Source organism: Sciurus vulgaris (assembly GCF_902686455.1).
Source record: "Sciurus vulgaris genome assembly, chromosome: 15".
Classification (NCBI taxonomy): domain Eukaryota; kingdom Metazoa; phylum Chordata; class Mammalia; order Rodentia; family Sciuridae; genus Sciurus; species Sciurus vulgaris.
Genome location: NC_136476.1, coordinates 66,966,326 through 66,982,358, shown reverse-complemented (window position 1 = coordinate 66,982,358; position 16,033 = coordinate 66,966,326). Strand labels below are relative to the sequence as shown.

At 44.0% G+C, this 16,033-nt stretch overlaps 1 protein-coding gene across 7 annotated transcripts in view; it reads right to left on the bottom strand.

Annotated features, from left to right (window-relative positions):
- The window catches only part of PALM2AKAP2 (PALM2 and AKAP2 fusion), a 339,279-nt gene that overhangs the window by 257,163 nt on the left and 66,083 nt on the right, over window positions 1-16,033 (bottom strand). For all 7 annotated transcript variants that reach the window (XM_079112571.1, XM_079112566.1, XM_079112563.1 and 4 more), the window contains exon 2: window positions 6,033-6,113. In XM_079112571.1, coding sequence (XP_078968697.1) covers window positions 6,033-6,113 — 81 coding nt within the window. The remainder of the gene's footprint in view (window positions 1-6,032; window positions 6,114-16,033) is intronic.

Genomic DNA, 16,033 nt, shown 5'->3' with positions numbered 1-16,033 from the left:
CACCCCTGCCCTTCTCCCTAACATGGATACCTACTTTCCAGCTTCTATAATAGCATTTCCTAATTGACAACCATCCCATCCCTCAGTCCCTTGCAGTTGGTGCTGCATTTTTCATTCATCTATGAGATTGATGTGTGAGGCTACAGCTGGTCATAAGCTGAATAAGAAATGAATCCGAAAAGCCATGCATTTTAGCAAGTATAAAATCTTCAACTAATAAAACTAAGACAGACCTTTGAGATGAACTAACCAAATCTTTCTCATGTACAGATAAGGTTACCAATGTGGAGCCACTTTTGAAGGTGACCTAGGTAAACAGTGAAAAGTGTTGGGAGCAGGTGTGTGGGGCAGGTGAGAAAGTCGGAGATGAATCAGGACTTGTAATGAGAGTCCAGTCATTTTCTGATCAGGAGTGTGTTAATTTTATAAAGCCCTGCTTAGCAATCTTTCCTCCATAATTCTGGCACTGATGTCGGACTTCAAGACTTCCTCACCCTGGGCTATAAAAATATTCATTTATGATTCATTCTGGAACTTTTGTGTTTTGCCTTTTAACCCAAATCTTTCATTCACCTTTAATCTGGCTAAAGCTAACACTGGCTCCACTAGTGGATGATGGCTTGCATCTGGCTAATGGTCAGTGGGTTAAACTCCGATGAGGCAAAAGTTATATCTGTATTTTCGATCATTCACTCATGTCCCCTCCCTCTTCCCTTTTCTCTTAACCCTTTTATCCCTTTCTTCCTCTTTTTTGCCACCCAATATGATCTTGGTTCAGTTTTGTGATTTTGAGAAATGATGCAGTTGACACAGGAAGATGCCAACCCAAGATTTCTGATAGAAGGGGAGTGTCACCTCCACTCAAACTGTGTGTGGGGCCAGGGGACACCTGATGGGAATAAAGAAAAGATGGTTCCTATCCATGGTGTGCTGGCCTATCCATTGAATATTTACAAATTCAAAGTCGGCCTTTCACATACACTAATAACCAAGAAAAGTCTCAAAGTAGTGCTAAAAGTTCAAACTAGCAAGAGTCTCTCTTTGCAGCAATGTCCTCAATACCTTAGGACCACTCAGCAAATGACCTTGGTGGGTTGACAAAAAACATTTCGCAGGGTCACGATTCAGTCTTTCATTTTTTTCCATTCAGTTGTCTCTAAAGAAAAGACTGTGGCCTTTAAAATACGACCAATAATGTTCATAGCTGGGTTAGGAGAAAACTCTAGTTGGGGTTCCCTGCTCATGAATAAATCATTCGAAGGCAGCATATTCGCGATATGATTCTGGCAGTGCTGACTGTGTCGCACAAACCTTTACAAACGTGGAAGTCCCATCGGGCACATGTTGCAGCACTACAGAGCTCACATTCTGTGCTGGGACTCTGAACAGCCCAATAAAATAGACAAATCTCTGGCTGTTCAACCAAGAGGCAAAGGGAATATTAAATTCAGTCTGTTCTGGTGTAACTATGTAGTTGATTTATTTAAAACAAATTCACATTATCACAAGTCGTATTATGAAAACAATAAACAATAAATAATTGTTTCCGTGGAATAAAAAACCAAGACAATTTTTCAAAAAAAGCGTATTGATAGCTTGTGCCTCATGAAATCTCTCAATATATTAAAGAGCCATAGGGATTAACCAAGAATGGCACTGGACCCCGGATGGGCACAGTGAGAGAACAAAGGAATCCACAAACAGTGGGGTTGAGAGTAAGGGAGTATGTGATAAAGACGACAATTACATCAGGAAGGAAAGGATAAATTAGTCAGTGAATCGAGATGAGACAAGTGGCTCCTGATGAGTGAACTTTAGATTCCTACCTCATGCCTTATAGGAAAATAAGTTCTATGTGGGTTCAAACTACTGAGATGTAAGAAATCTCATAAGTAAATGTTTGAGAAGGAAAACCTTCCAAGGATGACATCCAAGTCAGAAAGTATAAAGTAAAACAAGGCTAGATGTGATTCCACAAAAAATCACAATTTCTTGTATGGGAACTTAGAGGAGCCCATGTGGAAAAATCAAAACAGATGTAAATGTTAAGGTAATGAGGACTCTAATGTTAATATGATCTCATTCTACTAACAGGCTGGTGAGGCCAGTGGACAAGCGTATGTATCTTAATCCATAAAGATACCTTGTGGGAAAAGGATAGCAGCATACACCCCATGGGATTATATCCAGGTGGCGTGGATGCAGTTGATATTTCATCTGGGCATGTTCTTGTACTTTTAAATTGAGTTTTTGCAATGAACATACCTTCCTTCCTTTTACAATAAGCAAGACAAATACAGCAACCAAAATTGCTTACTGGTTCCATTTGTGTTTCTTGGGAATTCTTACATCATTAGTATTAGTTACTAAACAAAGCTAGGCATCTTCTAAACAAAAGTCTGAGACAGGGTCCAGTGGTGCATGCTTGTCATCCCAGCTCCTCAGGAGGCTGAGGAAGGAGGATCACAAGTTTAAGGCCAGTCTGAGCAATTCAGCAAGACCCTGTTGCATAATAAAATAAAAAGGGCTGGGCATGTAGCTCTGTGGCAGAGCATTTGCTTAACATGTACAATACCCTGTGTTCAATCTCTAGCACCGCTAAAAAGAAAAAGAAACCAAGGAAGGAAGGAAGGAAAAGGAAAGGAAAAGAAGTAAAAATTTAATTTTGGCCAGAAACTAAAATATCTTAAAGGTTTCCTAATCACTACAGTGTAGCAGCTCATGTTTTAACACTTCATACTTTGTTTTAATTCTTTGCATTAAAGAACTTGCTCACATTCCATGTATAAAGTAATGATATTCCACTCTGTGGAGCTACTGTACCTGCCTAAATATTGCAGTGAGCAAATATATAAAACAAACATCCAAATGTCAAAACTCTGTGCCTTGTATTCTATTTATTTGCTTTGACAAGAGACCAGAGAATCTGTCTAAGTAATTCATGTCTCATTGCATGACAAGAAGTGTCCACAGAATACTTGATTCTCATATAATTCTCATATGTGATTTACAGATATGGAATATGATCACATGAAGAGTTTAAGACTTACAACTCAATAAAAAGGAAACCAAACTCTAATGATTTTCCATTTTTCTTTGTACTGAGAATATTTTTTTTTTCCTTCAAGAGCATCTGGGAGTTTACAAATTAGTGAAATAAATAGTAATTACTGACATATTTCCTAATATTTTCTACTTAAGAAATCTACAATAATCACTGTGACAAGCCTCCACATGGTCTAAACTTTCTGGAGCCCACACAAATATATTTCGAGTGAAAAGACAGTGATGAAAGCTACTGGCATCTTTCTAAGCAAATCATCAAAAGGAAACCCTAGGTTCAAAGAGCACAGTGTCCTGGGAAGAACCTGATCTTTGGAGGCAGACAGCCCTGGGGTTCAATCTGGTCTCCCTCGCTTACAGTCTTTGTGTCCTTGGGCATATTACTTGACTTCATGGATGTGATTCTGTACCTGTGGGCTGGGGAGACCAACATCCACCTGGTGGTCACTATTGAGGAAAGGTATTTAAAGTAGCAGGCACATGCTAGGTACTCAAAATATTGGTGACTATCATTGAGGGTGGACAAGAGGATGCCCAAGGTTGCTGTGTGGCCAGGACAAAGCTGGCTGGCTCTCCTCTGAGAGACTCAGAGAGGAGGAAATACAACCTTCGATCCAGGGGTGAGGCCGCCAAGCTGGAAACTGAGTGATTCCAGGGAAGATGACTCACACTAGTCAACAGTTAATTGATTTGAAGTGGAACCCATTCCTTCCTTTCTGATGTCTGAGGTGATCTCATCTTTCAATAGGGCCCTTTCTTCCTTATATCAAAATAATGCAATTACTTTAAGGAGGATAGACTCAGAACAAAGAGAGGCAGAACCAGGAGGCAAGCTGCCCCCTGGGGCACAGTGAGGCCTGAGACTCTCCTGGCCTTGCCACCAACCCTTCCTCCTCAGGCATGGAAGCCCCGTGCCTCTCAGAGCCGGGGCATCTCTCCAGCTAGGATCAGATGCACACTGTCACCTTTGGAGCCTCTAGCTCTCCTTTATTGTTCAAGGCTAACAATCTATCCTCATTCTGTCCCCACAAGCTTTCCCCAGAGAGAAGAAAAGACAATGCGCTGGTATCCACTTACTAAATACAGTCACCTCCGGTCCACCCACTCCAGTTAAGCAAGACTTCTTGGTGAATGTGCTGGGTGCACCCCTAGATAACCAATCTATCTGATTGGCAGAACTATCTGATCCCCCTGTTTCCACGCCCCTGAAAGACCCTCATTGCTTACTCACACAAAACTAAGTCCTTTTTACTATTCTTTCTGTTGACTAGATGGCTGGGTAGATGATGGATCAATGGAGGCACAGACAAAAAATGGATAGAATATTCTAACACTATGCTGGACACAGACAACGAATGAGTCTTTCGTATCCTGTTTGGCACCCCAGAAAGATGAGAAGTGGGACAAAAAGGAACATATGTTCACTGCCTGACTTTAGATTCAAGGAATGCAAAAGCAGAGACGATTCCGAGGTTGGAGAGGAGAGAGGCTGTCCAGTCAAATCAGCCTCTTGGATCCATTTGGTCCTCTTATTTAAAAGCTCATCTTTTCACGAAGAGTTCACGGAGGTTTTAGTGTATCTGAGTCTCTCACAAGGAGTGAATTGACTAATTGACTGTACTCTGAGCTAGAGATCCTGCCCTGTCCAGACTGACCTTGAGCAACTCACTCTGTGCTATAGTGTTTTAAGTCTCCCTCTCTGGAAGGAGATGCTAATTTTAATCTCAATCTTCTCTTGAGAGTATTGTCAGGAAAGAGTAACAACATGTGGGATATTGTCAATATCCCATTTGGATAAAATGGATTTTCACAATGGACAATATTCTCAGCATCAAGCTGCATTTCTTCCTTTTAAGCACATTTCTCTGGTCCAAGTTAATGGTAAACTGATAAGCATGCAAAGCAGATATAGGTCATGCTGCTCTTTGAAATCACCCACCAGCTTGCTCACGATTCTCATTTTGAGGATTCATTTAGCACAACCTTGTTTTCTAGGGAAGAATAGAAAATGCAAGCAGGAAGGTTCACTTTGTTTTAAAAACGTCCAAACAATCCATATCTAGCATGGCCCCAAGATTCAGCACCACCTTCCCAACCAGCCCCTGAGCAAAGCAATTCTGTACACACAAGGTCACAGCAACTTCTCTTGAGCAGGTTTTCCTTAAAAAAAAAAAAAAAAAAAAAAAAAACCAGGAGCAGTCAAAAGCAAGCATCAACTTGTAGATGGCCATGGAATGTGGTCACACTTAATTCTCTGAACATGAGGAAAGCAAGATTCAACAACCAGTGGAGTCCTTGTGACAGTGACGGAGCTTTCTCCTGGGCTGTAATCAATTACGATGCTTAAGAGCATTATGCTTTACAGAGAAATAAATAAAGAAAAACAGCTCTTTCTCTCCCTTTTTCTTTTTAATATGATACCAGGGAGACCCAATATGGACAAATAAATCAAAAGCCATCTTTGGCCAACTGCTCGTTTTAACAGAACACTTCTAAAATTGCTGAAGTCGAAATAAAATAGGAGAGTAATCTGAAGTACACAGTGCTGTTCTTTCATCAGAGACCCCTCCCTTATCGCCCTTCTCTCCATGTCAAGAAAGATATTCACGTTTTCCATTTTAAAAAGTGCATGTGGAGCCTCGGAGCAAAGGCACCGGAGCAACAGCCCTGGACCATGTGGAGTATGCTCACCCGGTTTCTATATATAGCCTCCACATTTCACAAGCACACACCACCCTGCACCCGTCCACATGCACCCTGGAATCTCGGGCTTGCAGAAATCAGAATGCCGTGATGATGCCCTGCATCAGAGAAATCCACAAGAAAAGCCAAGAGACGGCTTCCCGGCTGAATGGAAAGGCTGGTTCAGCCGTGGCAGCGCCTTGGCGGCAGGGCAGCCTCTGCCCAGCTCTCTGGAGTGTGATCTGCATGGCTAATAACGGCACAGGTTCCTGGGATCAGCCACTTACCTTGGAATGCTGCAGCAGGAGTACTTGCTCGTCCAGCTGCTGTCGTTTGCCTTCTATTTCCGTCTGCCTCTTTCTTTTTTCCTTGAAAATAAAGAGAGAGAGAGAGAGAGAGAGAGAGAGAGAGAGGAGAGAGAGAGAGAGAGGCTGTCAGAGTGGGTGGGTGTTGGCTCTAGGAATGTGAAGGCAGGGAGCAGGAGTGGGAGCGGCACACATCTGTGCAGACACTTCCAGAGATGCTGGGCACACACGCAGCGTCACCTGCCCCACCGTTGCTGGGTGTGTTGCAGGCAGCAGCCTTCGGCTAACATGTCTGCGGTGGGCTCGACCAGTGGGAGAAATTCTCCTCACTCAGCCAGGCTGCGACGATTTAATCCAGAAGAAAAGGCAGTTTACACACACACACACACACACACACACACACACACAGAGCCCTGGGCTGTGCAGTGTTAATTTGGAGACAAAGAATAAAAATCTCAAACCAAAAGACAGGGGTTGTGACAAACTGCAAACAGGAGAGAATTACACAGAGCCAGGGGTGGGCGGAGGGGAACTCTAGGGTCAGATTTCTTTGAGTAAAATCATATACATAAATAATATGCTGCAATTTCAAATTTGGTAGGACGGATTATCCAGTTAGGCATACCAAGCAAGGCAAATGAGAGAAGTGATCTTTGATCTTTGCCTAAAGGAGCCGTGGGGGGAACATTCCATGGGGGCAGAGCTTGCTGAGGTTTTGGTAAGTATGAATCTGAAATCTGACAGCATGGCTCCAATTACCAGCCCTGAACTTGCTACCTGTGTGACTTCTAGTAAGTTCTTTGACCTCCCTGGGTCTCGGTCTTCTCCCACATCAAGTGGAAATAAGAACTCTACCCAAGTCATATGGTTGGGATGTGGGTTAAATGAGATGATAGATGCAAAGGGACTAGAACAATGCCTGACACACAGTAAGCACTCAATCACTGTTATTTGCTACTATTCCTCCTGCCCCGTGTGTGCTTCTGGGGAAGTAATTATTGCCTAGAAACTGGTTTTAAAGGGATATATTTCCCTGGTATTCCCATAGCCTTTCCACGAGAGCATATACTTTGTATTTTCTCTCCACCCTTCTCCAATGCAGACAAAAAACATCACATCTTAGGAATGTGATTCCTAAGAACAGGGAGGCCTTCCCCTATGAGAGCTTACTTGTTACTATTCAGCTTCTAACGTATACAGGGGTATTTACTGAGACATGCACAGTACTGGACCATTTTCCTTGCTCCTAGTTGCAGGCATAAACTTGTTAGGAAGGCATTACAGCATTTTACAACACAACAGCCAGATACCGGGCAAGACAACCAAACCGAAGTCTGGCTGCTCGCTCCACGTTGATGGAAGCTTTTCTTTTACAGAGTGCCGTGTTTCTGGGATGCAACCACACCACAGCTGTTCAAATCAATGTCCTAATCATGTGCGTTAAAGCCAAGGTTTTCCACGCGATGAACACATTTTAAGAAATATTAGTTCATAATCTTGAGTCACTGGGATATAATACTTAAGTCACGGACAGAATCTCCCGTGACTATTTTAGGAACTTACCATTTACCAAAGGACCCCCGCCAATGGTGCATAATTGATGCTACTTAATTCCGGAGTATGTCTAAGAACGGTTAATAATATGACGGTAGCTGGGAAAAGTGAGGCCCAGTAGCAAGCGCCCACCCAGCCAGCATCTCAGAGGTACCACATGATAAGGCAAGGACATCCAGGACCCGCTACCATCTCCAGTCCCCGGAATTCTCTAGATGGGTTCACAAGACCATATCATTCATTGCTATTGACTATCAAGATACACAGTTTTGCTACATCTAAATCCAGAATAAGATACAGTATGTCACGGTACAAGAGGCAGGTCACACATGGGGACTGAGTGTGAACTACACATCTTATTATTTCCAAGACTTTCCCTGGTGTTCCCACCTCTGTGCGTTCACTTGTAGGTCACGTTCTCACTCCAGAGTTGCCCATCATCATAATGGTGGACCCAAATGGGAAAAATACTACCAGCTGGACTCTAGTGGACCTGTACACGCTCAAGCAGTAGACTCCTCAGGAATCACTGCAAAACTGATGTGGTCAAGATGGACATAGGTCGCAAGTTAGTCCTTTAAGAGTGGGTAGGCTTTAGGTACACATAGGTCAATGGGCAGCTCACTGCAGGCAAAGAGAACCAAGTGAGCAAGAGTGGAAGCGTAATGCATGTTCCAGGAACAACGAGGAGGAAAATCTACTGGGGGGATTCAAAAGACTGGCTAAGACTAGGCCACTGATGGTCAGACCAAGAAGCTTGGATTTCACTGAACAGACACTGTACTACTATCTTTGTAAGGTTCTCAGCAAGAGAATGATATGGTGAAATTTCAGGAACACTAATCTGGCATTGGTGCAAAGGAAGGGTTAATAGGGGTTTGAATACTTTTCCTGTAAAAGAAAAGTAGACACAGAGGCTGTATTAATATCTCCCCCAAGGAAGCACCTAACTGGATTCAAGTTTGAAACCAAAGAGTTGTCAACATTTACAACCAGCCCACATCATTAGCACGTTCCCGTGTGTGTTCTGACTAAATGAGACCTTGGGTTTGGCATCAACAGTAGAAGAGGATTCTTTAGCTAGCTGAGTCCCTTCCACGGTGACAGGGTTACTTCCTAAAGCCACTCCTAATGGGATAAGAAGTAAGATACGCAATTGACTGCTGTTCAGAATTAGGTGCCAGTCAAATCATGGCAAGCCTGGGTCAGACCCTGATGGGAAACACACCTGTTGTCCTTGACGCTGGCTTGGTGGATGGTCGAGGTCTGAGCTGGGCTCCTCACCTGGCTAGTCTGCTGGTTCCAGATTTCTCCTTCCCTCAACTAAGGCAAAACCAGTGACTCTTGGGTCTTCATTCTCATCAATGCAAAAGCTCTTGCGATTCTACCTCTCCTTTGAGACCCAGGTCCCCGTATTGAACCACCAACTGTTCAGGGTCACCCTCCAACTCAACACCTGCACTCGCTCTCTCAGTCATCCCTCACCTGCTACCTTCAGGTCCATTCCTTTTTCTGTATCTCCATCTCAGCAAATGGCCCGACTCAGGTCAGATCTCTAAGCCATCCTAGACATCCACCTTCTTGAAAGGCAGCGTCCCATTGATTCTGCTTGCCATCTCCCACTGCCCTAATGTTCCCTTTCAATCGCCCCACCTGCCCACGTGAACTAGTCCACATCAGGACCTTTTGCAACCCAAGGAATTCAACTGCTTACATTCCATTTCCATCTGGATTACTGGAGGGGTTTCCTCACTGATCTCACTGCCTCCAAGCCTTGCTTCCTCCACTTTCCACACTGCTGCCAGATATTTCAGTATGGAAGACTGACCACCTGCATCCCTTGCCTAAAGCCCAGAGTGTCCCCCTACTGCCTATAGTACAAAGTGCAAGCTCCTTAGCCTGGCCAGTGAGGCTCCTATCTCACAGCCTCTTTGCCAACTGTGACCCTGAACCACTGGCTCCAACCTCAACAGCTGCTTGCAGTGTCCAGCTTGCTAGGCTGCCTCATGTCTTCCTGCTTTTACTCTGACTGCTTTCCCTAACAATAATGGATAGCTCACTGCTTCGTTTGACAAACGCTACTCACCTTTGACAGCACAGTTTAAATGTCAATGAAGCTATACTGACCACCTGTCAGTTTTGATCTGTCCAGTCTTCCTTCTCCTGAGAACACATCCAAACTCACTGTAAATGGTGTTAGTGGGAATACTAGTTATGATTGGTCACAAATACCCCAGCTCATCCTTGTCACCAGGACTTGCACCTCAACCAGCTTAGGTCAATTATACTACTTTATCTCCTTGCAATAGTGACTGCTCTAAGGGAGAGGCTAAGTGACCCAAGTGGGACCAACAAGAGATTTTCTAGAGTCAGACACATAAATATTTGGATTTTAAAAAACCTCCCTTCCCACTAGTGTTATGCTGAGATGATATATAGCTGAATGGCGATGTTCCCAAGCCACACAGAAAAAAAGAATCTATGTTGAAGAAAATATGGTCAATGCACGGACAGAAGGTAGAGTTTCAAGACAGAGAAAATAGGATCCTAATACATTATTTGGGCCCAAGATTTAGTCATGTATGAAGTTAGTTCCATCCCTGAGCTTCCTAAATTATCTCTATTAATAAATCTCCTTTCTGCTTGAACTAATTTGACTGATGCTTGTGTCACTTATGATTCAAAGAGTACTGACAAATACCGAAGCCTTTTCTGCTCCCTCCAAAGAGATCTCCACACTCCCTCCTCTCTCTCCTCTTCATGGGCTGTGGATTTTCCCATTAGTACCTTGAGTACTTCACACATTTACACATCTGCTCTGTCAATTAAACTATACGCTCCTGGAGGACTGGAATCTGGGCTGATACATCTCTAAAGCCTAGAGAGGGTACTGCATGATGAACACGTGTATTTCTGAATGAAGGACCTATCTTCTGAGTGTGTCTGTCTATATCCCTCTTTCAAATGCATTGTCAATCAACACTCATGGTTTCAATGGCAGCAAAATATATTACTGAAAACACATTAGCCATCCAGTCCATAAAACCAGAAGAGTCCTAATGATGAAGACATTCACCAACAGGTAACAGAGAGATCACTGTGGCTAAGCTTATGAGAACAGAGTTGGGAAAGCTACTTCTGGGGAAAAAGTCATGGAAAGCTAATTGTGGGACAAAAGGTGGGGAAAGTGAAAATTCCGGGGGAGAGCTTAAGGAGCTGACAGTAGCAAACCACTGGGATGTCTCCCTCAAGAGACATCTGGAATGAAGTGATCTCAATCCATTAGGAAGGTTTCCAGATCCCTCCACGATTTGGGAGGCCTAGCAAGCTACTCTCATTGTCTTTCTGTAACTCACGTATTTTCCTGGCAAGGATTTTCTGGAAGTACTGCAACACTGTAAACACTGCAAACTGTTAGTACAGTAAGGAGCACGCACTGTTCAGATGGTCTAAAAGTCTGATGGAAGACAGGTATCCCAGGAGTTCCAGGGGCCGGTCTCCACCTTCTCCTGCCCTCTCCTGCTGTCACCTGGGCAATGGGAAGTGCAAGGTAGTGACTGGGCGTGAGGTGGGGCTTGGCCCCAGCTGAGCTTGTGAGAAAGAGGAGAGAGGGGAAGAGGCTGAGCAGGGAGGGCACGAAGAGAAGGAGAAGTGGCCTTTCCTTTCCTCCCTGAAGCTACATTCTGACCTGAGCTGATACCAAGGGTCCCAAGGCACAGCAGACAGCAGGAACCAGAAGACCTACTCAAGGCACTAACGCCATCAAAAGAGCTCAGAATTTAGAAGAGAAGGAAAAAGAAAATACATGAAGTGATAAATGCTGCTGTCTTTCTTCTTTCTATTGCTAGATGAAGAGAATTCTGCTGACTCTGCCCAGGGTGAGCTAGAAGGTACTGTGTGTCCTTCCCAAGCCACAGACATTTCAGATGACTTTCCACCAGCTAGTTCCTAGGTTTTTGTGAAACAGAATCAGAGAAAGAGGGAAGAATACTGAAAAATAGCAAGTAACAGGTCATTTTAAATAGTTAGCCCTTGGAAAGGGAATGGGGGGGGAACAGAGAGGACAGAAAAGAAAGAAAGGTATGAAAAAGTAAAGAACTGAAAGGGAGTGGTGACAGTTTGAAGTTCAAGAGTGAAACACGAAAGGCTGAGATATTAAGATTAAGAGATCAGCAAGAGAGAATCTGAGATATTTTTCTGTGGTTAACGAAATGCATCTCCTCTGACACTGTCCAGAAGAATCCAGGAAGGACACTGGGATGACTTTTTGCTAACTAGACTGTGCTCCTTTGTGACTTCTTGCTACAATTGGATCACCAGGGTGCCCAGATTTTATATAGGTTTTGCTAAGGCACAAGGTGACATTTTTGAGAATTAAATAATAGAAAACCAACTTGCAAACAAGGACCCAAGGAGTTTTATCTATTAAGGAGTCAGAACAACATCTCAGTCATGGTTGAATTATAATTACCTGTTTAATGCTGCTGCAGAGTCAGAGCTATTTATATCTGAGGACAGAAAAGGAGGGTGTGCTGTCTGAAAACTGAGAAGCAGGGTGATCAAGCAGAGAACAATCAAGCAGGTGCCCACTCGGCTTCATCCAGCTGCCTGTCTGGTTATCAGTGAACGTTGAGTTTGCTTGGCAGACGTGTCCCTATCAGTTTTCTCATCCAGTGCCATTAGGCGTTAAAATGCACTCTCCCGGCTCTGAAGTCAAGGCCGCCAATCAAGATCCTGAATTGGTCAGGCTTCCCAAGTGGTTAGCTAAATAGAGAGATGGCACTTGTTACACCCCCTGCGATGTCCATCCAGTGTGAAGTGGCACTTGGGATTGCAGATGAGTGTATTGAAAGCTGAGTTAGTATGTAATTTTCTTATCCCACACAACTAAAAGACTAGAACCCAGAGCCAGTTGAAATAGGAACCTTAAAAGGTCTGGCCAGCAGGACAAGCGTGCTGGGTTTCCCAGAGTCTCACCTTTCTCCCGAGCCACGCACCCACCGAACCTGCCCTGTCGTCACATGGAGAATTCTACACCTCTCCTTTTCCTGTGGCTTTTTGACCAGCATTTCCATTTGCTCAACTTCTCCCATGAGGCCTCCCGAGCACTGACCTGGGATCAAGAGATTTGACTTCAGTCAGAGGCTCTGCCACTACCTCCCTGGGAAACTTGGATGAGACTCTTGTTTCTGGGCCTTGGGTTCCCACCTGAGCAATGAGTAGGTTCAACCAGCTTAGCCCTAAATTTCCTTCCAGCTCTAGAAGGCCATGAAGAACACAATGTCACCTGTCCTGTGTGGTCACAGATGTCCTTCCTCACCTATCAAGTATCTGTGATATCAGCAAGCATTCACGTAGTGCTTACTGTTTACCGGGCAATGTCCTGCGTGGTTTATAATTTGATTCGTCTTCCCAACAACCCAATGAGTTAGCATCTGTCTTTATTTTCACTTCAAAGAGGAGAAACCAAGGCAAGGGAGATAACAATATAGGGTTCGCATGGCTAATGACTGTGAAGCAGAATTGTAACCCTGCACAGAACATGGAACGGAAATGTCCTAGGATGCTATGGTAGGGCCAAAACAAGGGACAACAGAGATGGCACCAAGCACATCACCTGGTAGAGGGCAGGGACTCAATAAATAAAGCTCTTTCCTTTGTATCTAGCACCCTGGTTTTGGCTTAAGATTTTGACCATACATTGCAGTTTATTCCTGGAACCAGAATTCATTCTTCTAGGGGTTGATCCTAAGAATAACAATGACAATGGTGGTAAAAACCAAGAGTACAGCCAGACAGCCACAGAGGCGGGGTCCACATCCTTGGATCCCACCAAACACAGATTGAAAATATTTGGGAGAAAAATTGTGTCTAAACTGAACAAGCATAGACCTTTTTCCTTTGCCTTTATTCCCTAAACAATACAGTGTAACAACTATTTACCTAGCATTAACATTTTACTAGGTATTGGAAGCCATCTAGAGACTATTTAAAGCATACTGGAGAATGTACACAGGTTATATGCAAATGCTAAGCCATCTTATACGAGAAAATTGAGGCACCCATGGATTTTGGAATCTGCAGAAGTCCAGGAACCAAGCCCCTTTGATGCTGAGGGACAACTGTATAATGTGGCAACTAAATGTATTGATCATGTGACATGTTGGGCATTCTAGTAAGGAATTCCTTTCAGCTTTTCACTTTAACCTTTTAACACTTTGAGGGTCCTACCTTTAATGTTCCCCATTTTATTGATAAAAAACAGCCACAGCTTAGCTGGAATGAGTGAAGCGCCCAAGGTCGTAAGCTAAGAAGTGGCCAAACAGGATCTGAAAGGTGAACAGTCTGACCCTCCAGCACTTTCCCATGAACACAGGCTTGTGCAGCACTACTGACCTCTGATTAGCTCTCAGAGTGGACTCTGTTTTGAACATAGGCAACAAAAATTACTGCAGCACCGTCATATTCATATGCCCCAAGCCTTCCAGAGCAAATGAGATGTTGAAAATACAAAACATTCTGATGTCAAGTCCTCCCACCCCACCCTCCAAAAACGAGGCCTCTTACCAAATCCGCGAGCATTTCCCAATTTCGAACAAAAATAAGTCAAGGCTGTGTTGGAAACTTTAGCAATGCCTGGTGTACCAATATATTCATTTACTTTAATCCCTGTAGGAGACATTTCCAGGGGATTCAATATCCTAATAAAGAGAGCAAATGCAAAATATTTCTCTTCCATTTGAAAGTTTCATCCAAAAGGGATTGCTGAGATGGAGCAGCAGCTGGGAGGGCTGTCACTTGCCAAGAATGGAGAAGACTCTCAAATCTAAGGTCACTGGATATCAGCAAATACCTCCCTAAAACTAGATGATGGGAAGAGCAAGGGGCAGAGGGACCCACTAAGCTGGCAGTTCTGACTTAGGAAGATGTGTAAATCCTGGAGGAGAAGAGTCAGAGCAGGAAGTGGAGTGGATGCTGCAGAGACCTCACAGTGCGCAGTGTTGCCACTGGCTCCCGGCAGACTCAGCAGCACACCCTGAAACGGTAGAGAGGATGGGCAGCTGGACACAGCTGTCCTGGTATGGAACAAAATCATGTGCATGACAGTGGAGAACACAATGCGTGGTTCTCAAACGACAACAAAGGAATGCAAACTGCCAGAAATGAGCATTGTTCCAGAAAGTATGTGCCTTCTCTGACTTTTATCCATGCCCGTCTTTCCTTCCTTCCTCCCTCCGTCCCTTCCTCCCTCTCTCCCTCCCTCCCTTCTTCCCTCTCTCCCTTCCTCCCTAACTTCCTAACTTCCTCCCTCCCTCCCTTCTTTCCTTCCTTCCTCTCTTCCTCCCTCCTTTCTTCCTCCCTGTGCCAGGAATCAAACCCAGGGGTGCTTCCCCCATCCCATTTCTATTTTTTGAGACATGGTCTCATTTAGTTGCTTAGGGTCTCACTAAGTTGCTGAGGCTGGCTTTGCACTTGGGATCCTCCTGCCTCAGCCTCCTGAGCTGCTGGAATTACAGGCATGCACCATCATGTCCAGTATGTTTTCATCTCTTAGATGCCAGTACCTGATGAATATTTCTGATACATATCCTTCTTCTTTTTAATACAGGAAAGTATAAAGAAGGACATACCAAGTCGGGTGCAGTGGCACATGCTGTAATCCCACCAGCTTGGGAGGCTAAGGCAGGAGGATCATGAGTTCAAAGCCAGCCTCAGCAACTTAGCAAGGCCCTATGCAACTTAGTGAGACCCTGCCTCTAAAGAAAATATAAAAAAGGGCTGGGGATGTGGCTCAGAGGTTCAACACCCCTGGATTCAATCCCCAGCAATAACAACAACAAAAAGGGACATACCAATACAATAATCCCTGATATGCCTAGATAAATATATCAGTACTGAAAAATATAAATGAAAGTAATAAACATACATGGTGAAAAAATTTGCACAACACATGCAAAAAATAAAACGAACAGTTGAATCCCATTCCACGCGTCCCTGTGCACCATTCCCATTCGTTCTGTTCCCACCAGGAAAAAAAAAAATGAAAAAAAATGAAGTCAGCAACATGTGTAGGTTGGTCTTTTTAAAGCACAGATCTGCTCTGCTGCTGGCCCTCTTCACTTAGCGACGGGCTCGGAGGTTTTCCTGCTTCAGCTCAGGGAGTGCTACCTCATCAAGGTGGTGGCACGATAATTCACAGATGCATCTCAATTTCTCCCACAGTGCACTGCAAATTGATTATTGAAGTGGCTCCCAATGTTTTCTTTGTTATCATAAACAGGGAGGCACTGACTTGTGCTCTCCGTGTACCTCAGAGGTACTTTTGTGACCATGTCCAAAGGGTAAACTTCAAACAGGAGAACTGCTAAGTCAACAGATTTGAACATTTAAAACTTAATAGGGCCAAATTGCCCTCCATGGCACTGTTT